Raw genomic sequence first — 27,757 nt, 5'->3', positions numbered from 1 at the left:
GGTCTTTCAGACTCCAAGGAAGCGGGGGGAGGGGGGAAGGAGAGATGGAAAATGGCAAGAACAAAAAGATCCAGAGAGGAAATCTGGCCAGATGAGTATGGGATGGCAGAGAAAATGCGAAGGTAAGGATGCCAATCTGGGGAGAGCTGCTCACCCCTCTATAGAGGGGACCACTCTCCTTCCCACCCCAAGACAAACAGAAATGGGGTGAGGCAGAGAAAACTAGCACACAGCAGCAGGCAATCCATACATGCTTGTTAAATATGTATAATGGGGAAGAACACCGGCCTGAGAACAAGGACACCAGGTTTCAGGCATATCTCTGACCCTAAGGAGCCAGAACTTGAAAGAGTCACTTTCTCTCTGGTCCTCGGTTTCCTCATCCATGAAGTCAGGAGGTTGGACAAAAAAAGCACAGTGGCAACTGGAGCACCTGGAGCACTGTATTTGAAAGGACTGTGAGGTGGGAAAGACTCAGTCAGCAATGTCTGTTGCAGGCATAGGAAAGTACAGCCACCCTCACCATGCATTTGTACAGTCTAGGGATCATCTCTAAGTTCTTTCCATTCCAATGCTCCATGAGTTGAGGACAACATTGCAGGAGGCATGTGGAACTAGGGCTGCAGCTAGGGACACTTTAAGACAATGATGGCTTGTGAAGGCTTGCCTCTTGGCTGTTTCTCAAGTTCCTTCCCCATGGACTGACTCCAGAACACTAAGCCTAATGAAGCACCCCTCTAATGGAATGTCAGAATCCAATAGTGTGTTCGTTGTCATTTCCAACATGGTGTGTTCCATTGGGCTCTCCAAGCCAAAGCATGATACATATTCCCATCAGTGCTACCCTCCCAATGCACAAATATAGTAAGCTGTAACATCCCAGATACAGGAACATCCCTACAGTGGGAGTTCCACACAGTGTAATATGTTAGAATCAGATGGTGGACTCAAAAAAGACCACCGTCCTTTATAAATAAGAAGGTGTGTTCCAACAGTATGGCGTGGTGCAGTGGGACCGCCTCTAGCCCACCAGAAGGAGCTGCCCTCGCTGAGGAGAGAGCAGCGTGGCCTCTGGCCGGGGGCACCCATGAACATCACAGAGGTGCTCAGCAGGACTGTGGTAAGGGACAGAGGCAAAGGCTGTTTGCTGTAGTGGCCCTGACAGAGGTTCCTGGCTCAGTGGCCACTTGGCTGCTGGCCACGTCCTACAAGTGGGTCTCCTTCTCCCCAGTGATTAGTCCTTCCTTTGTTGGGGAAGGCCCACAGTCCTGGCTGGTACCACGGTCCAGACACAGGTGTTGCTTGGGCTGCGGGAGGCTGGGGTCGGGGGTGGTGAGCTGTTGCAGGCGCTGTGGAGAGAAGAAGGAACGAGTGGGTGCTACCGGTGAGAAAGGCAAAGCTGTTTCATCCTGGTTGTATCCCCAGGGCCTGGTACAGAGCCAGGCACACTGGGGGCAGCCAGCACGATATGAGTAAATACATGAATAAATATTTTGAGAAGAGAGAAGAGACGATCAATCCCGTGGCGATTAAGAGCATGAATGGGCTGGGTTCTAGTCCCAGCTATGTTACTACATATGCAACTTTTTAGGCAACCCATTTAACCCCTCTGTGCCTTATCTGTAAAACGAAGATAATAATAGTACACAGCTCATAGTATAGTGCCTGGCACAGGGTCAGTTGGTCAATAAGTGCCTATTATTTTTTATGAGGAGCAGTACTACTATTATTACTGTTATTGGTGCCATCTTCTTCCCCTCCTTCTTGCCTTGAATGCAGATGTGATGACTGGAATGATGACAACCTTCTTGTGACCATGAAGTGGTAAGCATGATGATAAAAAGACGTGCTCAGGATGGAGGTGCAGAAATAGAGGAAGAGTTTGGCCCTAACAACTTCTTTTCAGCAGCTGAACCAAACACCAGCAGCACCCATCTCTGGTCTCTTGATGTAAAAAGAAAATAAGCCTATTGCTTGTTGCAGGTCGGGTTTTCCGTTACTTGTAGGCCAGATAGATTTCTGCAAGTGTAATGTCTTTGTGGAGCATGCACTATCCCCTTTTGGGAAGGCATGTCTTAAACTCTAAACAGGGAGCTTTTGCCCATGCCTCCCCAGGCAGAATTAAGAAAAGAAACCAGGAATGAACCATGATAGCTGGTTATTAATTTCCTGGGAGCAAGGAGTTTGTGCCCTATAAATCTCTGTCTGGGCACCTTGAAGTTCTTATTGTGACTCAGTTTCCTCCATAAGCATTTGACAGTGTACCCATGGTCAACCTGCCCACATGATCAGCTGGAGGTCAGATTCTGAAGGTCTAGGACTCTAGGTCTTTTGAGTGTTTCTGGAAATGAAGCCATTGGACTGGTCTTCAAAGGCCCTTCTCTTTGAGATTTCATCAGACCAAAAAGCTGTCCCACACTCAGAGCTGGGCCCCGCCCATCGTGCCCTGCCTGCAACCTCACTCAGCAACCCCCTTTAATATATCACTTCCCCTGACCCCTACCTTCTTGAAGGAACCCTGGGTCTTCAGAAGGGTGATGATGATGAACAGAGGGACGCAGACCATGGAGGACAGAGCCAAGAACCAGCCGATGGAGTAGCCCCAAGGAGGGTACACATAGATGTTGTTGTATTTGAGAGGTGTGTACTTGCTCAAGGAGAAGAGGAAGGTGGCCTGGAAAGAGGGAGAGGTGGATGCAGATTAGACAGAGAGCCCTTGAAATCCTCTCTTTAGCTGCTTAAATATCCAGTGACAGAGGACAAGTAAAATACACTGAAGTGGGGGCGCCTGGGTGTCTCAGGTGGTTAAGCATCCAACTCTTGATTTTAGTTCAGGTCACAATCTCAGTCATAAGATCGAGCATTGGGCTCAGCGTGGAGTGAGGAGCCTGCTTGGTTCCTCTCTCTTTCACTCTCTCTCTCTCTCTCAAATAAATCAACTTAAAAGAATACACAGATAGATAAATAAATACACTGAGGTGCTTCAATGAGGTAGAATAGTAAAAGCCATTACAAGCTGTGGGCCAAGGCATCACTCCATGGAGGGCTGAGACAGGAGGTGCGGCGGTGGGGGGGGGGGGGGGAGGGAGGAGGAACCCTGAGCAGGCAGACAGAAAGAGACCATAACTGGGAAGTCTGGCGGCTGGATGGAGGCGCTATGAGAAAGGAAGGGAGCAGAAACTGGAGGGTAATGATGGTAAAGCAGAGAGATGACATGGTCCCAGGAAGGAAGGGCAGGAGAACCAACCCAGAAGTGGAAATGGACCAGCCTCCCAAGGTAACTGGACAGGCAGGAAAAGAGCCCCAGAACCCGGGCATCCTGTTCCTTGTCCCCGAGTCTTCTGGATGTAGGAGGAGATATAGGGGTAGCTGGGTGGGCACATACCAGGCAAAGTCCAGGGGTCAGAAAGAGCCAGGAGATCTTCACCAAGGGCCATGGCCGGTAGCCAATCATGTCTTCAACGTTGTCATAGAACCGATCTGCCCCTGCCCAGGTGGGAGGGGAGTGTGAGAACAGGAGGAAGGGAAGAACTCACAGTATCTGGGAAGGACTCACCTGGCTTTGCACTCTTCCCCCTACCCTATGAGGGGAAACCGGATCCAGGCACATGAATGAAATGGGTCCCTGGCACCCCAACCACAAGGCAGGGAGCGAGGAGGAAGAAGGGGCTGCCACCAAAAAGCCAGGTGCCCTTGAGAGAGTCACCTAACCTCCCAGTTAAATCCTTTGGCCCCTTGTCTAGGAATGAAGACCCTACTAACCACAGAGGTGGGTGAGAGCCTAAAATGGGCACAATGACTGTGCAAACACTCACTTATATATGCCTCAGACATGACTTCAGTTTCAAGTCAAAACAGCAAAGTTCCCACTGTTCCAAGCATAGCGTGCTGAACTCACATAGGGCCAGAAAGCCTCTGGGAATGGAACAACAGTCTAGATTCGACACTCTGGAGGAGCCACTCTGTGTTCTTAGAAAATCTTGCTAAGAGGCTTGCTTTGTGTTTGTGGAAACACTGACTGGATTTGTTTACTGTCCTTCTGTTTCCACGTTTGCTCCAGATCCAGATCCAGATCCAGCCAGTCTCCCAAGAAGAAAAGGGCCGCTGATCGGGAAAGACAGTTGGAGGGCCCCCTAGCCCTTCCTCAGAAAAAAAAAAAAAAAGAAAAAAAAAAAAGGAACTTTCCGCTGATCACTGATGGGCATGAAATGCCACCATTAGGGAGTCATTCCTTTGGCTTCTAAATTTTTCCCGCAGTTAAAAACCAGATGTTACTAGGAAGGGGTAACATACTAAGGTTTCTCAGCTACTTATACCTTTCTGTGATTGAGTTTATCAGATCTTCTTTGAGAACAAGTTCTGAGGAGCAGTAGGGGAAAATCAGAAAGACATCAGATGCTTGAGGTGAGAAGACAGGTGACCTGTCCCAGGAAAGGAAAGGACACCAAAAAAGAAGGCCCGGGGTAGCAAAATAAAAACCTTCTCGTGGCTTTCCTACCTATGCCCACTACACGGCACCCACCTACCCTCTCTGCCCTGAGCCTTGTTACACTAGCAATGTGTTCCCCCCCAACCTGGTGCAGTGGAGTCAGATGGTTTGGGTATGATGATGCCTCCCCCACTTACTCTCTGTGTGAGCTCAGGCAAGAAACCTACCTCTCTGAGCCTCACCTCCCCTGCACAGGCTGTTGTGTGGGTTGAGAGAGAATGTATGATACAATCATCACGTTGCTTGGCATTCAGCAGTGCACGGACTCCATGCATAAAGATTTCTCCTCTATTGTCATCAGGCACAACAATGGCATGGATGTCACAGCACTCAGCACCACTGGCCAGTTGCCCCAGCACTGAGGGGGGTCAGGGAGGTTGAGGGCAGTCAATGGAAGGCAGAACTCACTTTAGTTTAAGAAAGAAATGCATAACAGCCACAACAAAAAAAGCTACCTCAAAAACGTGGGAACGAGTTTTCTGTTCCTGGAAGTATTCAAGCAAGGTCTGGGTGGTAACCTAGAAAGGGAGTGTGGAAATGTGTGGAGGCTCAGACTACGTGGCCCTGAAGATCTCTTCTGACTAGGACTCCCACTGATGAAGTGCCTCCAGCAGTTTCCGCATCAAGAAAACGGCACACTGTTGTTTCTGATTCCTCTCACTAGCGCAGGAAATCAGTTTTGTCCTTACCGCAGCTCTGTCTGCCACAATGAGAAATGCCTGGGTTCCCAGAGGCGGACAAAGTTCCCAGAGAAAAGAACCAGGGCAGCAACACCAAGACCTATAGAAACCAGAGGGCTGGCACACCCGGCCTCTCACAACCTTAGGGATAGGCTCTCCCCGCCTCCCCCCTCCACTTACCATACACCCAGCTGATGCAGATCACTTCAAACACTGCCAAGAAGAGCAGGCATATGCCACTGGAAGCGTAATAATCAAACAGCTGGAAGATATACATCCCGCCCTGCAGAGAGACAGGGAGAGCTGGGCCTTGGCCAATGGGGGAGGGAACCTGCTCCTCAGGGACAGGGCGCACACCCATCTGGGCACACATCCTGCTCGGCCCATGGGAAATTGTTCCTTGCATCTGAAGGCGGTTTGGCCAGGCAAGGCAGGCCCTGCATTTAACATCGGGACAACAACCTGACAGCTACAGGGACACTGGGAACTGTCTGCCCGGGATCGTATCTCCTAGAAGTTGGCCCCACCTCACTCTGAGAGTGCTCCGCTCCCCTCTCCAGGCCCGAAGGACAGCCAGGGCCAGACATTTACCGTGTTCTTAGGAAAAGGTCCCTCTCTTTCCTGTGGGGTTGGGTGGGTGGCAGAAGGTAAGCCTGAAGCTGCACCCACCTTCTTTAATATGAGGAGGGGAATCTGGCTAAGAAGGGCATTCCTGACAATGTCATTAGACCAGCTGGATCCAACCATGCCTGAAACCAAATATCCCTAGACTTTGCAGTTTCCTGGCTCCCCCAAGGCTCCCTTTTCTGCTTAAGCTAGCTTGCATTTGGTGTCTATCACCCAACACGGAAAGACAGCTAACTAACACAGGTAGATTCTGCCTCGTGGTCCCCACAACCTTGCTGTGAGGAAGGTGGGCTCTGAGAAGGGTCACCAGTGCACCCCACGGCTCCCTCAGCCTGGAGCCCCGCCTGCAGGCCACCCCCCTCCGCTCACCTCCGTGACCAGGAAGAGCCCTAGCAGGTAGCACACGATGGCAATGGTGAGAATGAGAAGTTCTCGCCTCCCGCTCTTCCGGAGCTGACCGGGGAACATGTCCACAGAGGCTGTCACCAGGCACTCCACACAGACAAACTGCAGGCAGGAGGGAAGCCAGGGTGAGAGGCACCGCCTGCCCTTGGGCCTTGCCTGGCGTGGCCTTGCCCTGGCCGCCTCGCACCCCACTCACCCGTGCTGATGCACAGGAGCGCAGGAAGGGGCACAGGGGCAGAAACAGGGTGGCCAGCCCTGCCCTCGGCCGTATCTCTACGACCGAGGGTCCCAGCAGTGAGGGTTGGAGGGGGAGATATGTTCCGTCCCCAAGATGGGGGCGGGGCTGTGGGGGGAGAAAGCAGGTGGCCCCCCTCACAGAAGAAGGTCTTGAGGCCAAGGGTCACCCAACCAACTGCAAGGACAAACCCTGGAAAGTGGAGTGGGGCTTGGAATGTAGGTCAGGGGAAAAGGAGTTGGGGGGGGGGGGTGGGGAGGGAAAGCCCAGAACCTCAGAAGCTGGCAAGAGGGTCACCAGGGCAGGGAGGGTTGGGGTGGGGTGACGAACCTGGCTGTCCAGCCCTAGGAAGATGAGCATGATGAAGAAAAGGCAGGACCACAGCTGGGATAAGGGCATCATAGTCACCGCCTTGGGGAACGCGATGAAGGCTAGACCAGGACCTGCAGGCACACAGCACAGTCAGGAGAGCTCCTGGCTCTCACTGCCCTGGCGAAGAGCCTTCTCCCAAGGCACTGTGTGGTTCAAGGGGAGTGGTTCAAGAGATCAGGGTAGTTTCACCCCTTACTCTGCTCTCTGGTTCTGGGGAGTTGGCTGTGCATTGGTTTATCCATTTATCCATCCCTGCACACAACCGTGGGGCTACCCGCCCTCAGTGCCCTCCTCCACCTCCCTCCCTCCCATGAGAAGGCCCAAGCTCTGCCCCCAGATGCTGAAAGGTTCTCATAAGCCAGCTGCTGGGACTCCTGCCTGGGACCCTGTAGGAGGGATCTGTGTTCCCTGACCCCCCTTCCCCTCAGGGCCCAGACAGCAAAGTGGTACCTACCAGACTCAGCCACTTCGGAGATGGGCATCCCCTGCTCCTGGGCCATGAAGCCCAGGATGGAGAAGACCACGAACCCGGCCGCGAAGCTGGTGGCGCTGTTGAGGAAGCAGAGGGCGATGCAGTCCCTGCGGGGCGGGGCCAATGCAGAGGAACCAGGAAGGAAAATGAGGAAGAAATCCATCAAGGGAGGGGAGATCCAAAGACAGCAAGTGGGGAGAGGGGAGGGAACAGGAAGGCAAAATATGCGAGAGGAGAGAAATGGAAGAGAGAATGGGCGAAAGACCACGGTCATGTGGTGGAAGGTGAGAGAAGAACGTGAGGAAGAAAGAAGAGGAGGGAAGGAAGACACTGAGTCTGCAAGATGAAGCTGATTCCCCGACCTCACTGCAGGCAGGTCTGGCGCCCTGGGGTCCCGCAGTGTCCCGGCCGCCCAGCCCTACCTGTAGCAGTTGTTGTGGTACTTGTTGTAGCTGCCCAGGGCTGTCAGGCACCCCTGGCAGATGGCGAAGGAGAAAAAGATCTGGGTGCCCGCGTCCATCCACACCTACGTGAGACCCCAAGAAAGTGGCAGAGGGAGTGGGAGGGTGCCCGCCCGTCACCCCTCAGCCCCAGCGGGCCCTCCTGGGTGTGCCCTCAGAGTCGCTTATTCCCCACTCTCTGCTCACAATCTCTTCACTGGCAGGCCAGGTTTAAATTTGCCTCTTTTGGGGGAGAGGCACCTGGGTGGCTCAGTCGGTTGAGCATCCAACTTCAGCTCAGGTCATAATCTCATGGTTCCTGAGTTCGAGGCCCACATCTGGCTCTGTGCTGATAGCTTAGAGCCTGCTTTAGATTCTGTGTCTCCTTCTCTCTCTGCCCCTCCCCAACTCTCTGTCTCTCTCTCAAAAATAAATAAACATTAAAAAAAAATTTTTTTAAGTAAATTTGCCTCTGGGGCACTTCGTAGGCACCAAGTACTAGAATTTCTCAGGTGGAGTGGAGGTGCCTAGAGAAGGCAAAGCCTACCTGCAGGGCAGAACTGAGAGCACCTGCTCATTCAACAAGTGCCACAGGCCACTTCATTAAAATATAAAGAAAAACACCACCAGGACTCCACGGGGAGGGGGTGCAAAGAATGCGCTCAGACAAGTCCTAGAGGAGGAAATACAAATGGCCAGCAAATCTGTGGGAAAATGTCCAGCCTCACAGCAGTAAAAAATAAAAAAAAAAATTAAGACAACAAAATGATACTATTTTGATCTATCAAATTACCAAAGGTTAAATTATTATCAAATCTCTCATGGGCCCTGCAGAAAAAAGGGTACCCTCCAATACTGGGGGAAAAAGTCCACATTTCTCTAAAGCCAGTACATTTCAAGAACCTTAAAGGCACATGCTCTTTGACTTAGTGATTCCAGGGCTGACTGCCATCAGGAAATAATCAGAGAGGTGGCAAGAGATTTAAATATGGGGTGTCCAATGCAGCTGTATATACGATCATAAAAAACTACATGACCTTAAATGTCCAAGAATCAGAGATTGAGAAAGTGAGGACCCCCACCCCAGGGGTGAGCGTTCAGAGGACACGGGGCCTTGTCTGCTTTGCCCACTGCCGCACTCCATGGTCAGAGCGCCACCTGGCACTGAAAGAGTCCTCAGTACATTTTGGGTGAATGAGTGACCGAATGGATGATGGATGGAGGACATATTATGCAAGGATTTAAAATGACTTCTACAAATGAATGTGATAGCATGAAAAATGCTTACAATGGAATTTAAATGAAAAAAGATGCATCTCTCTGTATATAAATATCTCAAATACATTAAAACAAAGATACACAACACCAACTAGAAAAAGAGTTGGAAGGAAATATACTAAAATGCTCATAGAGATGATACCTGAGTGGTAGGATTACAAGACACCTTTATCTAATTTTTCTCCAGTGGGGATATATTGCCTTTAATCTTTTTTTTAAATGTTTATTTATTTTTGACAGAGAGAGAGAGACAGAGCATGAGTGGGGGAGGGGCAGAGAGAGAGGGAGACACAGAATCCCAAGCAGGCTCCAGGCTCCGAGCTGTCAGCACAAAGCCTGCTGCGGGGCTCAAACTCACTGCGAGATCATGACCTGAGCTGAAGTCAGACGCTCAACCGACTGAGCCACCCAGGCGCCCCTTTTTAATTTTTTTGCAGGAGGGAATATATTGCCTTTAAACCAAGAGAAAAGCAACTACAGATTTTCAAAAGTACAGCTCTGGTTTGGGGTGAGAGGCATCTGGGAAAGAGTCCCCAGCACAACCCCTACCTGGGGGTCCTTGAGGCGAAGCAAATCTGGCTTCAGGTAATAGATGACACCCTCATAGGCTCCCGGAAGGGTGATGCCTCGGATCAGTAGGATGATCAGCATCAGGTAGGGAAATGTGGCTGTGAAATAAACAACCTGGAGGGGAAGCGGGGCCAGGTCACTGCTGTTGGGGACACAGCTGCCAGGAGGTACCAGGGAGTCTGCGGTAGTCCTCCTGTCACCCCTCCTCAGGCAGCATGAGTCACACCTAGCTCAGGGTCCGACACCTTCTTAGAGATGCTGAGAGTGTGTGAGCACCTGTCTTCCTTTACACATTCCAGCGGGTCTTAGGTGCCCTGGCAGGCAGACTGTGAGATATACATCAGCAGGGCAAAGAGGGAACAAAGACAGGGAGGGGTACAAGCTTCCAGCCATAACATTTCGAAGACTATTTCAGAATTCAGGGGCGCCTGGGTGGCTCAGTCGGTTGAGCATCTGACTTCAGCTCAGGTCACGATCTCCCAGTTCGTGAGTTCGCGCCCCACATCGGGCGCGAACCTCTGTCCATCACCCACCCCTGTCCCTCCCCCACTCACTCTCTCTGTTTGTCTCAAAAATAAATAAATGTAGAAAAAAAATAGAATCCAGAATCTGTTCTCCCTTAATCCCTCACCCTAGCTGGTCTCCCTATGCCCCTGGTGAGTGTGGGACGTGGTGAGGGAGGGGGAGCAGATCGCCGCAATGACCTGTGGCAAAACTTAGACTGCACTTTTCCAGGCTTAGGGTTGGGCAAGCAGCAGTGGCCTGAGCTCTGGGACATGGAGACACTCAGATGGGTCTACTCGGCCCCTGACCAAGTTTAGCTCCTTGACCCACGGGGATGGCAATATCTGTGTTATTATCACTATTTCTAGTTTTATTATAATTACAACAATCCGCGGAAAGGCAAGGCTGCCCCCCAAGAACAGGTTAATCAGAGAAGTCAGCATCCCGTCTACTACTGGCTTTAAAAAGCATGAGGCATCCACCTCAGATTCCCTGGGTTGAAAATAAGTGTTCAAGTCTGAACTCTCTCAACACATACAATAAGCCACTCTTGTCCATTCTTGGCTTAAACCCCCGTGATTATTGGAAACTCACCACCTCAAAGATAGTTCTGTGTGCTAGTTCTTACCAAACATTGTCTTGTTGTGTTGTTAGGTGCAAACAGCAAGTCGTAAAAGTGTATGATCCTAATTGTGTAATATACACACATAATAGATACAGATATACACAAGCATACTTCAAAAGGAAACTAGAAGGCAATACAGCAAAACATTAACAGGGATTAGTAGATCCAAACTGCCACCATGCTGGCTCCAACAGTGATTAGGGGGACTTTTATGCTTCTCATTTTGCTCTGCATGTTTCTTATGTAAACAGGTCTTTTAAAGTAATATTGAAAGAGAAAGTCCTTCCTTGTGCTGAGCTAAACTCTTCCTACCATTTTCCCCTGCTCTCACCATGCCTCTCCCCTAAACTACTCTTTCAGTTCTCCAGAGGGACTCTGTGAGTGTCTCCATGGATTCTGGGGGCTGCAGAGAGCTTACCAGGAGCCAGAACACCTCACCTTGCCAGTGGACTTGACCCCTTTCCAGATGCAGAAGTAGCAGATGACCCAGGCGAGCAGGAGGCACAGGGCCAGCTCCCAACGCAGGGCCCCTAGGTCATGGATGCCTGAGGTGATGCCCAAAACACGTCTCCTGAGGATGGAAAAAATGAATAACCAGGTGAAAGGCTATAGGGGCACAAATAGCCTTTGTCTTCAAGTCTCTTGATTCTTAGAGCTGACCCCACACATCTCAGGTTCCAGGCTTCCCCACCCCATCCCCCTGCACCTCCCCTATGGCCATGCCATGTTCCCACCTGTAGTCTGTATGCCCCTGGCCGTTAGAAGACCAAATCACGTAATCCCATAGGTATCTTTGTCTTTCTAACCATCCAGCTTTCTCTGTTGTACAGAGAGATAGAGATAGAGAGAGAGAGAGAGTGAGGGTGGTAAATAATAAATGGATAAGTAGATGGAGAGTAGATATTCAGGTTGATGCACAACTACATGGGTATCAAACAGAGGGGCTGAATGTGTTTTAGTACCTAAAGGGTGTAGGGAGTAGTGGAAATGTGTGTGCGTAAGCGTTGGTGGACATGTGTGAGGTTTGGGTGACATGGGGTCGTAAATGTGTGAGGGTGTAGGTAGACACATGTGAGTGTTGGTAAATAAGTGTGGGTTTTAGGTAAGGGTGAGGGTACAGGTACACTTGTGTCAGAACGAAGGTGGACATGTGGGCATGGGCAGATGTAAGGGTGTAGTCAGGGGAAGGGTGGAGGTGTGAGTATAGTGTTTGCCAGTTTTTGCAGTACAAATGCTTCCTCCTTGCCCAGTTTCAAGCCACCAACATGACATCACTGAACACAAAGCTGGGGAGCGATGTGCACAACCAGCTCTCCTTAGCTGGGACAGACTATTTGCCGTGCACCTGTGGACACGTGTGGGTTGATGTGAGTGTTCCCTCATGGCTCAGTGATGTGCCAGGTGGGGGTGGGAGGTGGGTAAGTGCTGAAGAGCATGCACAGAAAGGCTTGAACTTGTACTCCAAGTCCCAGACCTCAGACATCCAAATTTCCTGCTTGGGGCCCCTTAGCACATGGCATCCAAGCCCAGCACCTACTCCCAGAATTCCATGACAGGTGAAGTGAAGTTCTCAGACGAGGTCACTGTGCGGGCTCCCGAACGGTTCATAAAGTCCACGCAATGCTCTGTTGGGAACAAGGGGTGGGGCGGGGGGCTGTGCATCAGCTGGGGACGAGATGGGGAGAGATACCCTCACATCTTAGTCCCTCCAACCCTCTGACCTTGCAGCCCAGCAGTCCCCATAATTCCCAGTCCCAAGAGCTTCCCCTGGAGCCCCCATTTCCCAGGAGTTAGCCACTCAGGTGGTTCATGAGACCATGTGCCTCCCTCCTCATGTGCCTCACACTGCTCTTGTTCCAGTGAATCTGGCTGTTTCTCTGGCCACCCCACCCACCAACCTCTGACACAGACCTCGGATCCCCTCTGCCCCTATAACTTGCTCACCCTCTCTCCACTCAGCAGATGAATGGACTCAGTCCTTGGGCTTGCTCTTCCCCCCACATGGCTTATGCTGTTCACATTTTGGGTCCTTCTCATCCTTCAGGCCTCAGCTAGCTCTTTCCCTCCCACTGCTGTATAGTTTCTGCAATGTTTCTTTCACCCATTGCAATATGTGATTGTTTTATTAACTTGTCTCTATCACTAGACCACACATTCAAGGAGGGCTGGGGCCATGTTGCCAGTGCTCACCCTTGGATCTCTAGCACCTGGCACAGAGGGAGTGAGGATAACCCCCTGCAGTTATATAAAACATTCACAGTCTTGTTGGATTTTTGGTTCTCCTAGTGGGAACCTAGTCTAGGCTCCCACAAAACTGCACCAGAGGCCACAGAGCTTGGCTTTGAGGCAAGTTATACCATGTGCTCTGTCATTGTTCGCCATCACCAGCCACCACAGGCCCAGCCCCTAAGGAGAGGCCCCCTCCCGGGGGCTGAAATGATGGATACCTGTGTTCCAGGTATTGGTACAGGTTGTCCAGGGCAGCTCAGAGGTAAAGGAGCTGAACAGGTAGAAGAGAGCCCAGGCGAGGATGATGATGTAGTAGATGTTCAGGTAGGACTCAATGACCACTGACGCCAGACCAATGCCTTCGGGAGTAGGGCAGGCATGGGGAGCAACAAACAGAATCCAAGAGATCAATGTTAGCCCAACAAAGTCACATAGAAGCTGCCAGCTGTGGCTAGAAGGACATTGGGTACTAAACGAACAGAACACCCGTGGTTTGCTTGTTGGCCTCAGAAGCCATTTACAGCATATTTTTCTTTTTAAATTTATTTTTATTTTTTAATGTTTTTTAATTTATTTTTGAGAGAAAGACAGAGCACGAGAAGGGAAGGGGCAGAGAGAGACACAGAATCTGAAGCAGGCTCCAGGCTCTGAGCTGTCAGCACAGCCCCACACGGGGCTCGAACTCACGAACCATGAGATCATGACCTGAGCCGAAGTCAGATGCTCAACCTCCTGGGACACCCAGATGCCCACAGCATATTTTTCTAAGTAAGAAAAGCAGGTTACAGAATACCATCTCAGGCATTCTTCCACTTTTGCAGTATATATTTAAATGTATACTTTTTTTTTTTTTCTAATGAGATAAAGTCTGGAAGGATTGTCATCCAAAAGTTAACGGTGGTTGTCTATCTAGGTGATAGGATTTCGGCTCATGTTTTAAAGTTTGTTTGTTTTTTACCTTTTGTCCATCTGCATTTTCTAGTTTTTCTGTGACAATCATGCATTACTTGTAAAATGAAAAGGGACTGGAAGAACAAAGTAATTGGGAAGCGTTGGTAAGAATCAGCCTCAAGATAAGTGCAAAAACCAAAAGAAACCAGCAAGGAAAAAAGAAAGGAGAAGTGGTCGCTGACTGTCAAGAACTCTGGAGCGTGAGTCAGTCTCCACACGCCACCTCGCTGCAGAGCGCGGGGCCAGAGTGTTGGCAGAGGCGTTCTCACACCCAGGAGCAGCCTGGAGGCTGGCTGTGGCTCCCTATCAGGGGAGGAGGTACCAAAGGGCAGGCACAGTCACCCCCACCCAGCCCGTCTGCTCCTGCAAACGTGGGATCTTTGCCACAGTAATTTTAAAAGTAGCACGTTGCCAGGGAGGCTCTTAGTCCCGAGGTGTGAAAGCTGGGCAGAAGACGGATCACAGGCCTGTTTGTCCTGAGTCCTGAGTCCTCGCCCCGGGCTCAAGAACGACTTAAGGAAGGCCAGCTCAGCCCCAGGGCAGGTCGGAGAATCAATGCTGACTGTCAACAAAACCACCCCTTGGCCAGGTGAGCCCACCCCGATTGTCTATTCCCGCTGGCCTGGCAAACTCGACCAGAGGCCATCCGTGTTTTCCTGCATCTGGGTCCCTGCAGAGCATCCAGGCATTGGGGGACGGGAGCCCTAAAGTGGGCATGGCCAGGGCAACTTGGTCCTCGGGAGGGGTGGTGGCTGGGGCTGCTGATGGTGAGGAGGGTCCCCCAGGGGAGCCGGTGGCGGGAATATTCAGAGCGCGCATACAGACGCCCACACACCCAAACAAGCGGCCACTGTGCCACCACTCACCCGCCGGAACGCACTGTGCTCCCACCGCCCGCCCCGTAAACACCGACCTGACCCTGGAGGAGGCAGGGTGCCAGGCTGGGGAGGGGAGGTGCCCCTTCTCTGAGAGGAGGAAGCTTGTGCCTGTGTGCAAATTGAAGAGGGAGGGTGGGCGAGCACAGGGTGTGCCCAGGCTCCCTGGGAGGTGAACTGTGGGCTGGGCGCAGTTAGGCAGGTGGCGGGCAGGCAGTAAGCAGCCTGGACCCTCCCACCAACATAGGTGCACACACCTTGAGTGAGCCTTTCCCTGAGACTCCAGGCCTTGGAGTCTCTTCAGCTTGGAAAAGACAGAAGGAGCAGCAATCGCTCCCCACAACCCCCATCCAATGCTTAGTCTGCTCCCCCTGTCTGTGGTGACTCCCTTGGAGAGTTAGTACATGCGTGCCAGAGAGGCCGGCCCCTGTTTTGGACACCCAGGGGCTCACTTGGACCTTGGGATAGAGCCCAACTGGCTGGGACAGTAGGCTGCTCTGGGGTCTGGAGCAGAGCACTGAGAAACTCTGTGCTCCGGCTGAGGCCACAGCACTCCTGGAGCAGCCAGAACTCATGAGAAGAAATGCATGTGGGCCAAGCTTCCCCCTGCCCCAGCCACTCACTGCTGCTGCTACAGGGGCCCCATGGATGCCCCAAGAGGGATCAGTACCAGACCAGCCTTGTACCCCAACCAAACCCCCAGTCAGTGGTCAGGGATCCGGCCTGCTCAGGAACCAGTGTTTCTCTACCATGCCCACCCCTGTCCAGCCTACCAAGCTGGGCAGCAACCCCAGATAGCCTAGTCCCTGGGCTCCCTTAGGGACTGACATGAGGGAAAGAGTCCTCTCCTCATTTCAAATATGCAAGAAACCTCTCGGAGACCAGGATTGGGTTTCCCACTGGCCCCCAGGGGACTGGTCCAATCAATTAAAGATGGGGTCAGGGAAGGACACTCCAAACTGCTCACACTAGTGCCAGCAACTCCATAGAGGGAACAGGAACTGTCCCTAACATAATCCCGAACACAAGAAATAGCATGAATTTTCAGCTCAGGGAGGCCTGGGTTCAAATCCTTAGCGAATGACCTCATTTTCTCATATACAAATAACTAAGAGAGTTATTACTGGAGGATTCAATGAGGAAATGCATGTAAAGTGCTTACATGAGCCCTAACACATAGCAGGGCTGAGCAGATGTTAGACGACATCATCATCATCATCATGACTATTGTTATGTACTCTGGGACCACGCCATGTACCCAGGAACAGCTTTCCAGGAAGCCAAGGAAGATGAAGCTCAGGATTCCTCACTTGCAAGGACCCCTTCCAAGGCTCCTCATCTGAAGTTTCACTTGCAATTTTGTGCTGTCTTTCTTGAGGAATGCCTTCTTCCCCAGCATCTATAAGCTTTGGGCCCCACAAAGTCTGGCGACACTTCCTGGGTCATCCACAGCACTTAGCACGGGATGAGAGGAGATGACTAGGAAGCAATGGCCCCGAAGGAAGGGGAATGGGGTGACGGAGGGATAGAGGCCCTTGGGGGCCCTGGTAGGAGGGAAAAAGGGAACACTCACCCTGGAGAAGGGGGCAGATCTTCCTCCAGGCTGTCACGCTCCCTTGGCTGGTGTACTGGCCCAATGCCACCTCCAAGAAGAACACTGGGATGCCACAGGTAAAGAAGAAGATGAAGTAGGGGATGAAGAAGGCTCCTGTGGAAGAAGGAGGCAGGAGCTGAGCCCTCAGTCCTCGGAGACCTATGCCCCAGTGCTCGTCACCCTCCTCACCCTCCCAGGGGCCCAAGTCGGCTTCCTCCCATCTGCCAGCAGGGACAGGCAGAAATTTTCCAGTCTGAGCCCCACTCAGGATAGGAAAGACCTTTGAAGAAAAATGAGTAAAAATTTAGGTGGAAATCCTAACAGACGCACTATTTATTTTCTCAGTGTGCTTCACAAACTCAGTCAGTTTATTATTTTTGGAACAAAAACATGTGTTCTGTATAATTTGATATGCTTATTAAATTATCAAGTTTGTTACATGTTAGAGAAAAACAAACAAAAACACCTTGGAAAAATTATTTTCCCTCTAATAATTTTCAGAGGGTTTTTTTTCCCCTCCACCAGGCTCTGGTTTGAACTGGGGTCTTAGCAGACAAGGCCCTTCCTCTGCTCAGGCAGATTCCGGGCACTGGGGTTTCAGTAGCCATGTGATAAAGCACTGACCTACAGGCCCCCACAGGAGGCCAGGCCTAAAAAGCATCTGATAAATTATGGAATTTGAAGACAACCCTAAGCCATCAGTGCCCACTTCAGTCACTAAGATAGTGACCTCACCTCAGAAGTGTATCCATGGGTAAATGGAATATTGTTTACTGTACAATAATAACACTTAGCACCTATTTGCTGCTTACTATATATAAGGCATTCTTTTTTTAAAATTTTTTAATGTTTATTTATTTTTGAGAGAGAGAGAAAAAGAGACAGAATGTGAGAAGAGGAGCGGCAGAGAGGGAGGGAGACACAGAATCCAAAGCAGCCTCCAGGCTCTGAGCTGTCAGCGTGAACTCACAATCCATGAGATCATGACCTGAGCCGACGTTGGATGCCCAACCAACTGAGGCACCCAGGTGTCTTTGTAAGGCATTCTTGTAAATGCCTCACCAGCATCAAAATCCTTGACAAAGCCACCTCCTGTGGGGTAGGTACTATTGTTATCCCCATTTTACAGATGGGAAAACTAAGACATAGATGAGGAAACTGAGACACAAACCCAGCTGGTCTGATCCTGAGTCTGTGCTCTTTTTTTTTTTTTTAAGAGAAAGAGAGAGAGAAAGAGCTCAAGTGTGAGCAGTGGAGAGGGGAAGAGGGTGGGGGAGCTCAAGTATGAGCAGGGGAGAGGAGCAGAGAGAGAGAGAAAGAGAGAGAGAGAGAGAGAGAGAGAGAGAGAATTTCAAGCAGGCTCCACAATCAGCATGGAGCCCAATGAGAAGCTCAATCCCACAACCCTGGGATCATGGCCCGAGCTGAAATCGAGAGTCAGACACTCAACCGACTGAGCCACCCAGGCACCCCGAGCCTGAGCTTTTAACCACTGCATCATAAGACCTCTCAAGTAATTCACTTTACTTTGTAGACAAAATAGAAAGTGCAAAGGGAAAAAACATTGTACACCTTTTCAGTTTTTTGTACACACACACACACACACACACAAACACATACATACTTCCTTTTTTGCAAAAGTGAGAACCTACTATAATTACTTGATAACCATTTAAAAACACATCAAGAACCTATTATATCAATAAATACATATGTCATAATTTTAATGGCTATATAGTATTCTGCCTTATGCATCTACCCTAGTTTTTTCCATCAGTACTCCCACTGGCATTTTTGGTTGTTTTATTGGAAACTCTGCTGTGATCCGTTGTCCACAGCCTTGTGCACTTGCCTAATTTGCTCCTCAGTATAAGTTTCCAGTAGACAAATTTGTAGGTCAGAGGGTATGCATATTTTTTTTTTTTTTGGCTTTTTTTGTGGTAAAATATATATAACATGAATTTTACTTTTTAACCATTTTTAAGTGTACAGTTTCGTGGCATTAAGTACATTCACATTATTATCCAACCATCACCACCATCAATTTCCAGAACCTTCTTACCCAACCCAATCTGAAATTCTGTAGCCGTTAAATAGGAACTCCTTGTTCTCTGCCTCTCCCCAGCCCCTGGTAACCACGATTCTACTTTTTCTCTGTGAATTGCTATTCTAGACACCTCATAAAGAGGGATCATACAGTGCTTATGCCCTCAAGGTTTATCCATGCCATTTTAAGGCTGAACAGTATTCCCTCTTGTGTATATACCACATGTTTGTCTATTTGTCCATTGAGGGACATTTGGGTGGATTTCCACCTTTGGGGTTTGAACATTTTTTTAAGGTCTTTGACGTGCATTTCCAAATCGCCTTCCCAGACTCTCATACCAATCTGCACTGCCAGTAGCGATATGTGAGAGTGAGACAGAAGGATTTGTGAGTCTTCTGGGCCCTACAGAACCATAACAGCCAGTAACTCTGCGAGTCCTGATGTCCTTTTTAACCCCAGGTTTGCCGGTACATCCTGAGTACTGCTAGAACATTCCTCAACCCAGTGCCAGTACCATCACTGACTCCAGTTTATGTGGCTTAGGTGGCTGAGGGGCAGCGTTCAGAAGTGTTTGGGCTGGGGGCTCTCCCAGAGGGCACTTTCCCAAAGTCTGGTCTGTGGCGGCCTGTGACCCATGGACCCCTTCTGCTGGCTTGTGTGGAGGCCCTTCTCTCTACTGAAGGAGACAGTCTCAGCTCTACCCTAGGCATGTAGACTTCAGCCCCACGGAAACTGGGGAGAGCTCAGGAGGCCTGGAGATGGGCCGCTGTCAGCCTGAGTCCACCCCAGAAGGGCAGTGAGGGCCTGGGCCATGGGCAGCAGTGTGAGGAGGTTGGTCCTGGATCGCCTGGATGGTTCCTCCATCCTTGGCTTTCTCCCTGGGTTTCCAATGCACTATCACTGCAAACACACTCCCCTCTAATGAACTTCTGAGAATCCTCACCTGGGGAGATTGCCCTGGCCCACATTTCTCTTGGCATCTGCCCAGACTCTGGGCACCAGAGGCCTGAAGATGCCCCACAGGGATCTGTGAAGACAGGGTAACTTGAGACGTGTTTATAATCTCCCTCCCTCTGCTCTAAGGTAGGCCTTATTACCTCTGCCAAGCACACACTCCTGAACCACTGAGTTTCCATTGTCATCTGGAAACTCAGAATTCATAAAATTCTCTCTCCAAGTGAACCATTTTTTGAAGATGATCTAGTTTAGTGACTTCCTGCTTTCTTGTGACCAAAGACATTATTATACCAATAACATTGTTTTTTATCCCTTTGGAAAGATTTTTCTCTACAAAACTATTTATTAACTAATAATAATTATTTATTAAGCAATAATAATTGATTCATTTATCAGTAAAAACTATACTTAACTGCTGACTGAGAATTATGGTCAGTTTGAGATAAACCCTATTATCGCAATGAGTTAGTACAATTGTAAAAGCCTAAAGCAACGAGTTGACATTTGAGTTGGTCCGTGAAGTCATATCCCCCACACAGATCCATTATCAAGTTGTCTGCAATGAGGAAACATGTGTTACTACTTTCCTAAACCCCCACACACCAGTGACCTCAGATTGGGACCCTTGATCTGGCTCAGCGTCTCTTGTTAAAGGTGAGGGAAACACGCCGGGGCCGGCAGGGGGGTGGGCAGTGTGCCTCCTCCAGGTACTTAGGTTGGGGCAGAGCTCAAGTGAGGACACAAGGGACAGAAATGAACACAGACCCTGGCCAGGAAATGCAGTCTGGTTCTGCCTCTTCGCAGATGACCCAGGCTCAGCCCAGCGTCACTGCACACTGGCACAGGTGCTTGTCTCCCCAGGCCGCCCCACAGTACAGAGGCCACAGCCACAGTGCAGCCACCAGGTGGGACGAGGCAGCGTGGGCCCTGGAACCTGAAAACCTGTCTCCTTTTCAGACGGCAGGGAGAGGATGAGGGAGCCTGCGAAGCAGGCTACCAGCTACCAGCCGGTTCTACGGTCTTGGGCAAATCGCTAAACATTCTGAGCCTCCACGTGCTCTATGAGATGAGCGCTCAGCCTAAGTCCTCTTTAGCTGGAGCATTAACGCCCTGTGTGTCCGTGAAACTGGCCTAGGACGGTTCAGTTCGTGAGTTCAAGCCCCACATCCGGTTCTCTGCTGTCACCGCAGAGCTAGCTTTAGATCCTCTGGCCCACTCTCTCCCTGCCCCGCCCCTGCTCATGCTCTCTCTCTCTTTCTCTGGCTCGCTCCCTCTCTCTTTTTCTCTCTCAAAAATAAACATTAAAAAAAAGAAAAGAAAAGAAACAAGTTCTTCTTGCTTCCCCTGATCTCTGGCCAGGATTCATCCCCCACTCCCAGGCCTGGCTCCATAGCCCTGACCTGCCAGGAAACCCCAACGCTATTTCTTTGGAGCCATTAGTTCAAGCAGCTTGTAATAATAACTGTAAGTTTTGAAACACAGAACAAGTTACATAGTAGATACTCAGTAAATACTTGTCAAATTAAATACAAATCGTGTTTAGAAGGATTTTCTAAACAACGATTATCTTTAAATAGGAATGTTTCTTCTTTTTACCTTTCTGGAATGTTTCTAATTTCACAATATACATATGCGATTTGCACAAGAAGAATAAAGATATTTTCAAAAGGGAAAGATGAATCTGTCCAGTCACAGGGGCGCCTGGGTGGCTCAGTCGGCTAAGTGTCCAACTCTTGATTTCGGCTCAGGTCATGATCTCACAGTTCATGCGTTTGAGCCCTGAATCAGGCTCTGTGCTGGTAGCACAGTTCCTGCTTGGGATTCTCTGTCTCCCTCTCTCTCTGCCCCTTCCCCCACTCACTCTCGATCTCTCTTTCAAAATAAATAAAAATTAAAAACTTAAAAAAAAAAAGAATCTCTCCAGTCACAAATAAATTCATATAAATGAATTCTTCCATTTGTATGAAAATTCCAAGTAGGTAAATCTATAGCCACAGAAAGTAGATTAGTTGTCACCAAGGGTTGGCAGGGACACGGAATACAGTGACTGCCTATGGCTTCGGGGCTTCTTTCTGGAATGATGAAAATGTTCTAAAATCAATTGTGGTGATGGTTGCACAATTCTGTGAATAGGCTAAAACCATTTAACTGTACACGTAAAAAGATTAAGCTGGCCCCTTCCCACCATGCCCCTACTCATTTTTACTACCAGTGCTGAAAAATAATAAAATTAATGTTCCTTCAATTAAAAAAATCATAAACAAGGTAATATCACCTCTCTGATCAAATTCTTCTACAGTTCCCATCTCACTCAGAGCAGAGGCTACAAGATGTGGGCCCTGTTACCTCTCTGATCCCTTCCCCTACTCTTGCCCCCATCTGTCTCTGCCCTCCTCTTCAAACATGCCAGATGCACTTTCACCTCAGGACCTTTGCACTCACTGTTTGCTCTGTTTGGAATGTTCTTCACCTGAGAACTGTCCATACGATTCACTCCTTTACCTCCTTCAAGTCTTTCCTCAAATGTGACCTCCTCAGCTAAAGCTTTGCAGCTCACCTTGCTCCACATTTTCAACCCCCCCCTCCCCGCCGATGACCCAGCCTTCCCCCACCCCTTCCCTGCTTTGCTTCTCACCATTCCACAACTCGCCATTCAACATACCACGCATTTTACTTGTTTGTCTGTCATCTGCCACCTTGCACTAGGAATATGTTCTGTTTTGTGTCTAGAACACTGCCTGGCCCAGGATAGGTCCACAGTAACACAGGTCGAATGAACGAATCCTATCAGCCACTGACACTGTCCAGAATAATGAAGCATTATTAGTAGTGTATCTTACTAAACACTCAGATTCCTTGGTCCTGCCCATTACCTCGATTAAACTTCACTGGAGCCCTGGGAGGCACCATCCCTATTTCACAGAGGAAGACCCTGAGGCGGAACTAGAACTCAGACCCAAGCCCTCCAAACTGCATTCCAGCCTCCTTCTGGTTTACCACATCGCCAGGCAGGAGGCGCCCTGGTGGGCCCTGCCTGGCAGTCAAGGCACGGCTCTCCCCACCACGCCTACCTCAAAGTGAACTCACCACCTCCATTTTTGTAGCAGAGATAGGGAAACCTCCAGACATTGCCCAGCCCAATGATCTCCCCGGCCACTGACAGCACAAACTCCATCTTGTTGGTCCATTGGCCCCGATCCTTCACCTGGTCCTCGCCTTCCTGGTCCAGCTTCTCTCCCTCCTCAGGGAGCCAGGAGACCACAGGAGGCCCGTCCTCGGGGACTTCCATTTTTCTGTCCATAGCCACGGGGTAGATGGGGGGGCCGCCGAGACGGGAGTGGGCAGGATGGGGAGACAGGCGCCTGGTGGGAGGACAAGGGGTGAGCCGTGCAACCCCAGTGCATGCCCCGCCACCCCTGCTTTCTCCATCCTCGTCTTTTGTCATCCGTATAACATTGCTGTAATATCTCATATGGTTGCAATATTGTTTAATATTGTCGGACTGTTGATTTTCTTCCCGAACTCTCAAGGACTTTTACACCTGAAGTTACACTTTGCTCTCATAACTCAGAGACCAAATATTAGTTTGTCCATTTTGCAGATGGAAAAACCCAGGCCTCGAGAGATGAAGACCACGCAGGAGTGGACTGGGAGGAAAGGGCTCGGGGTCTTTTATTCCGAGTCCCTTTTGAGCTTTACAGCCAGCCACCATGCGCGCTGGGCCCATCTGCCCAGCTCCACAGGGTCCATTGAGTGGCGCCAGCCCAGCCTCCGGCCTCCAGCCCAGGAGGGATCGAAGCCTGCCAGGGGTGATAGGAGGTCAAAGGGCAGGTGTGGCTTAGGTGACTGCATGGTCTTCCCCTAGCGGTTGTGTGCTCACTCCCGTGCCAGGTCATTGATCGGCTCAGGGTAAACATGGGAGCCAGCTAGCCCTGGGTGTCTGATTGGGAGGGAAGGAGAAGGTGGGGCCTCTGAACAAGGCCAGGTGAGACCCAGAATCGGCACCAGAACCAAGTACCTACGGCCTTCGAGGGAAACCTGGCTCCTTTTCTCTCCGGCATACCTCTGTCCTGAGAACACGCAAGGGGTCCTGGTGGTAGATCCCAGGGCGAAACTCACTTGGGTAGTGGTCATCTCCAGGTCAAGGTGGTCCCCTCGTGGGAGACCCAGAAGTGGCTGCCCATGACAGCGGGTCACTGCTCTTCCTCAGTCCCTGCTCCCCTAAAGAGCCCAAAGCTCCCTGAACTGCCAGAAAAATGACGTGGTCGTTCTCAGCTTTACTCTGTGCCTGTCATCATCCGTTTGTCAACCCCCGGGAGATAAATTGCAGCACTGCGGTGTTGTCCTGGAATCCGTGTTTGCCTTCCCCTCCCTCCCCTACACACAGCTGCCCTGAGGCCACCTCCGCCTTGGCTCCCAGTGAGCTGCCAGGAGGAGGTGCCTGGGCTCCAGAGGGAAGCGCCCACCCACTGCCCCTCACCTCCAGGGGCGCTGGGGGAATCAAAGTGACCAGAAGCTACCAAGTGCTCCATGCTTCTCCAAGGCTCTAGACAAACACAAGGGATTCTTTTTACTAAAAGAAGTGTCTGTATTTATTTGTTGGTCCTTTTAACCCAGGCAACAGCCCAAGCCCAAGTCAGTTAGAAAGGCGTGGCAGGAGCCATTTGAGGTTATGGAAATTTTTGAAGGTGACTTCGAGGGTACAGGTTATCCCAGGAATGGGAAAGCCTGGCAGGGGGAAATTCTGGTATGGGGACTCAGAGGGTTCCACTGCAATCGCAGCCCAGGACAGGAGATGAGGAGAAGCACCCAGTGGAAATCAGAGGTCTTGGGCCTCTGGTGTCAGGGAGGAGGGAAGGGAGGAAGAAGGAAGGGAGGAGGAGGAGAGGGAGGAGGGGAAGAAAGCTCCCAGGTTCAGAGGAGACTGTCAGACCTCAGGTTGGGGGGGGGGGGGGTGCTTTGAGAGCCAGAGTGTCAGGTTGGAAAAACAGTGCAGTCTGGCCCCAGGGGGAAAAGTTGGCGGGTACCCGAATGAGCTGTAGATGTTGTTACATAACTGGGGTTAGGGCACCCTGACCAATGGCCCCCAATTCATTATCAAACAAATGAATGGATGAGTGGAGGAATAAATGAATGAATTCAAAAATGTTAATGGAAAAGCACCAGACATGAAACCCAAGTTCTAGTCCAGACCTAGCCAATAATAATATTAACAAAATTAACATTGTGCCAAAAACATACACTTCTTTGTGTACGTTACTAAATTTCATCTTCATTAAAATATTTGACGTAGGTATTACTGTTAACTCCATTTTATAAATGAGGAATTGAAGCTCAGAGAGGCTAAGGAACAGGACTTGACACCCACCAGGTGTTCAGGAAAACTATTTTTGAATGATTTGAATAAACTTACCAATACACTAAGTGGTGGAGCTGAGTCTCTAACTTGCTGTGTGACCTTAGGCAAATCACACCTCCTCTCTGGGCTTTAAGTCTCCCTGGAAGAGAGAATGATCCCTGTTCAACAAGGGCATTGGGAGGGTGGGGGGTAAAAATAAGATCCATGAAAGACAAGGAGAGATTTTTGCCTTTGCCTGACCAAGTACCAAGTACCAAGAGCTATAGTGTAGCTCAGCTCAGGGTGAGCCCGAGCACACAGGTCACCAAGGGGGTGGTCAAGGGACAAGCCTTACTTCGCAGACCAAAAGCGGCTGTTCCAGGGCCCAGCTGTCCTGGACAGTTGAAGGAGGGGAGACCTGCTGGGGCAAAGGAGTAAACGGAGGGAAAACCAGAGGCGAGTGCAGGATGAGGAAGCAAATCTGAGAGCCCCGCTCGGGCACAGGGTTTGGGTTGTATCGGGATGGGGGAAGGGAGACAAGAGAACATACATTGATGAGCTGATAATGACATTTTTTTTTTAATGTTTAAAGGTTACTGGGAAGATCATAATTTGTGTGTTAGAATGAAAAACCGGAATGGCAGAATGAAAGCAAGAGCATGCGAGAAGGAAAGCTGGCCTAGAGCCACGGCAAAGCCAAGGGGAAACAGGCTGACAGTGCAGCAAGTGCGATTCAAGTTAGACTCAGGGAAGAAGTGTCCAGGAGGATGTCAGACACAAAAACAAGCCATACAGAGCTCTCCTTCTGGGGTGACTTTTAAGAAGCCAAGAGGATGGCACACCCCACCTTTCCGCCTCCCTCACCCCGTCCCCACGGTACCCTTCTACCCTCCCCAACCCCGTGTGCTAGGAATAAACAACGGTGTCATCCACAGTTGAGATGCCTTCCAGAGATCCCCCCCTTCCCAAGGGTCCACCTGTCTCGGTCAGCTCTCCAGCCGCTCGCACCACTTTCCCACCCCCGCTAAGCTGGAGCAGGGCACAGGGCACAGATTGGAGCTCACCGCACATCCATGCCCTCCAGAAGCAAAGACACCTACACCCACACTGGGCTCAGTCTGCCCATCGAGGAAATCTTCAAGAGGCCTATCAAGTCCGGAATTAACCGTGTTCAGGAGCTGGGCATGAAGACGGAGGCCTGGCCCAGGGCTAGCGGAGGAGCAGACAGGTGGGGAAATGCCGCCCCCCGTGTGCCGCCGGGATCCCAGTGCAGCCCATCACCCTCCCGGGCCAGCCCCGGCTACGGGGGCGAATGGGATGCCCCAGCCCCTGCTGCAGCCCACACCCACATACCAGTTCCTTTTTCCGTACACACACTGGTGCCGTTCCCGTCACGTCCCTTTGCACACACATACCTGTGTGCATGGCACCAAAACCTGACTCCGTCTAGTCCTTCACACCCTGTGGGCTGCTCACTTCAGCTGGTGGCCGCCTGCACCTCCCAGCGGCTCCCTCGTTGCCCTTCCCTGGCACAAGCATGCTCATGCCTCCCCAGCACCCTGAGCTGAGGCTGCTTCCTCCTTCTGGGAGACAGTTGGCTCCCTGCTTGCCCTGCCCCACCTGTGGGGGAGGGCAGAAACCCCTCATCTGCGTGGCTAATTGCAGGTCATGGGCCCTCAGGAATGCCCAAGCTTTCTCCTGTCTGCTCTCCCTTCCCACATCACTGGGCACTGTCTGCTTCCCCTCCCTGTCAGTCAGGTGACCACCCCTCTTTCCCTGCTTGTCTGGGGCCAGCCCCCGATCTCTGTACTTTCCCAGGATGGTCCCTAAGCATGGTTTGGGGAAGCTGGGGTGATACCCCTTGTCCTGAGTCCCAAGCATCAGACTTTCCTCCGGTCCCAGGTTTTTGTACCACAGACGCACACACTTCTGCAAAGCTTTGCCACCTGGGACTCAGCCCTCCAGCCCCTCTGAGGCACCTCTTAGGCACTGCGAAGGCACATCCAGTCCTCCACTTCCTGCTCACCTCAGTCCTGATCTCCGCTCCCGTGGTCAGCTCAGCTCCATGCCTTGGGTCCCCAGGACAGTCCCGGGGAAGCGGCTTGCAAGAATACCCAGAAAGACGGGACCTGAGAGGGAAACTGTCCACCTCTTCTCCTTCCCTTTTCCTCCCAGCTCAGAATCCCGTCCAAGTTGTTGTCCTGGGACTCCCAGACAGAAAGCAGCTCTGCGTGTGTGTGTGTGTGTGTGTGTGTGTGTGCGCGCGCGCACGCTCACACACACCAGTGTATTGGGAAGTGAAGGGACAGAGAAATACCACAAGCAACAGGAGGGACTGAAGCCAAAAGTTTGTGCACCAGGATTACAACATCTGACTTCAGGAAGCCAAGTCCTCTGTCCCCAGCCCCCCACCCCCATCTCTCTCCTGCTGTGGGCTGCCCCCCCCCCAGCCCTCCTAGTGGGTGCTGTCCCAAGACGGTCCCTCCAGACCAGCTCAGAGACTCATACCCGATCTCATCTCCCTCCTTTCTTTCGTCCCTCCCGCCTTCCCCTTTCTCACCGTGCCCCTCCAGCACCAGCAACTTCTGAGGGAAGAAATGAGGATGTACAGGTCAGGGAGCAGCCTTCTCTCACCAGAGGAGTAGGATGGGAGCCACCAACCCCACGGTGGAAACTGACAACCTTAGGAGGGGAGTTGGCCTCAGTGACGAGGGCTCAGGAGGAGGGTGAATCACGCACTGGAGTTTTCCACCAAGTACCTGCCCTCTGTGGTTTCAAGGCAAGGCTCTGGACCTTCACAACCACTACCCTATTCCCTGGGATTTTCCTAGAGAAAGTGCCCACAGCATACTTCAAGAAACCTAATCTAGAAAGGACACAGGTTTACAGTCAGACGGACCTGAGTTTGAACCCCTCCTCTGTTCTACCAGTCAGGGCAGCTAGGCAAGGATCTGAGCCTCAGTCTTTCAATCTGTAAAGGGTACAAAACAATGTCTACCTACTTTTCAGGGTTAAAGACAATATGGTAAATTGCTTAGGATATTGTAGGTGCTTAAAGGCGAGTGGGGG

General features: G+C 50.8%; 1 protein-coding gene across 1 annotated transcript; it reads right to left on the bottom strand.

The window, feature by feature from the left end:
* Positions 1 to 196: 196 nt before the first annotated feature.
* SLC6A12 (solute carrier family 6 member 12) lies at positions 197 to 26,655 on the bottom strand. Its single transcript, XM_060658750.3, has 16 exons — positions 26,104 to 26,655; positions 24,764 to 24,848; positions 22,438 to 22,712; positions 16,326 to 16,460; positions 13,145 to 13,285; positions 12,235 to 12,322; positions 11,136 to 11,268; positions 9,548 to 9,682; positions 7,703 to 7,806; positions 7,263 to 7,387; positions 6,767 to 6,879; positions 6,166 to 6,303; positions 5,350 to 5,452; positions 3,386 to 3,486; positions 2,504 to 2,674; positions 197 to 1,349 (listed from the first exon to the last, which is right to left on the bottom strand). Exons 1-16 carry the CDS (start codon positions 26,111 to 26,113, stop codon positions 1,206 to 1,208), a joined length of 2,001 nt encoding a protein of 666 aa, XP_060514733.1. The 5' UTR covers positions 26,114 to 26,655; the 3' UTR covers positions 197 to 1,205.
* Between the last annotated feature and the right edge of the window lie 1,102 nt (positions 26,656 to 27,757).

This window comes from Panthera onca, chromosome B4 (genome assembly GCF_046562875.1).
Source record: "Panthera onca isolate mPanOnc1 chromosome B4, mPanOnc1 haplotype 2, whole genome shotgun sequence".
In the NCBI taxonomy this organism is placed as follows: Eukaryota; Metazoa; Chordata; class Mammalia; order Carnivora; family Felidae; genus Panthera; species Panthera onca.
The sequence above is the reverse complement of the archived record's forward strand: the minus strand, read 5'-3'. Positions and strand labels throughout refer to the sequence as shown.

Coding starts and splice junctions, on each gene's coding strand:
- SLC6A12 (XM_060658750.3), bottom strand. Junction 9,683..11,135: donor GGGTCAAGTCCACTGGCAAG/GTGAGGTGTTCT, acceptor CTTCCCCTCCAG/GTTGTTTATTTCACAGCCAC. Junction 7,388..7,702: donor TACCACAACAACTGCTACAG/GTAGGGCTGGGC, acceptor CCCGCCCCGCAG/GGACTGCATCGCCCTCTGCT.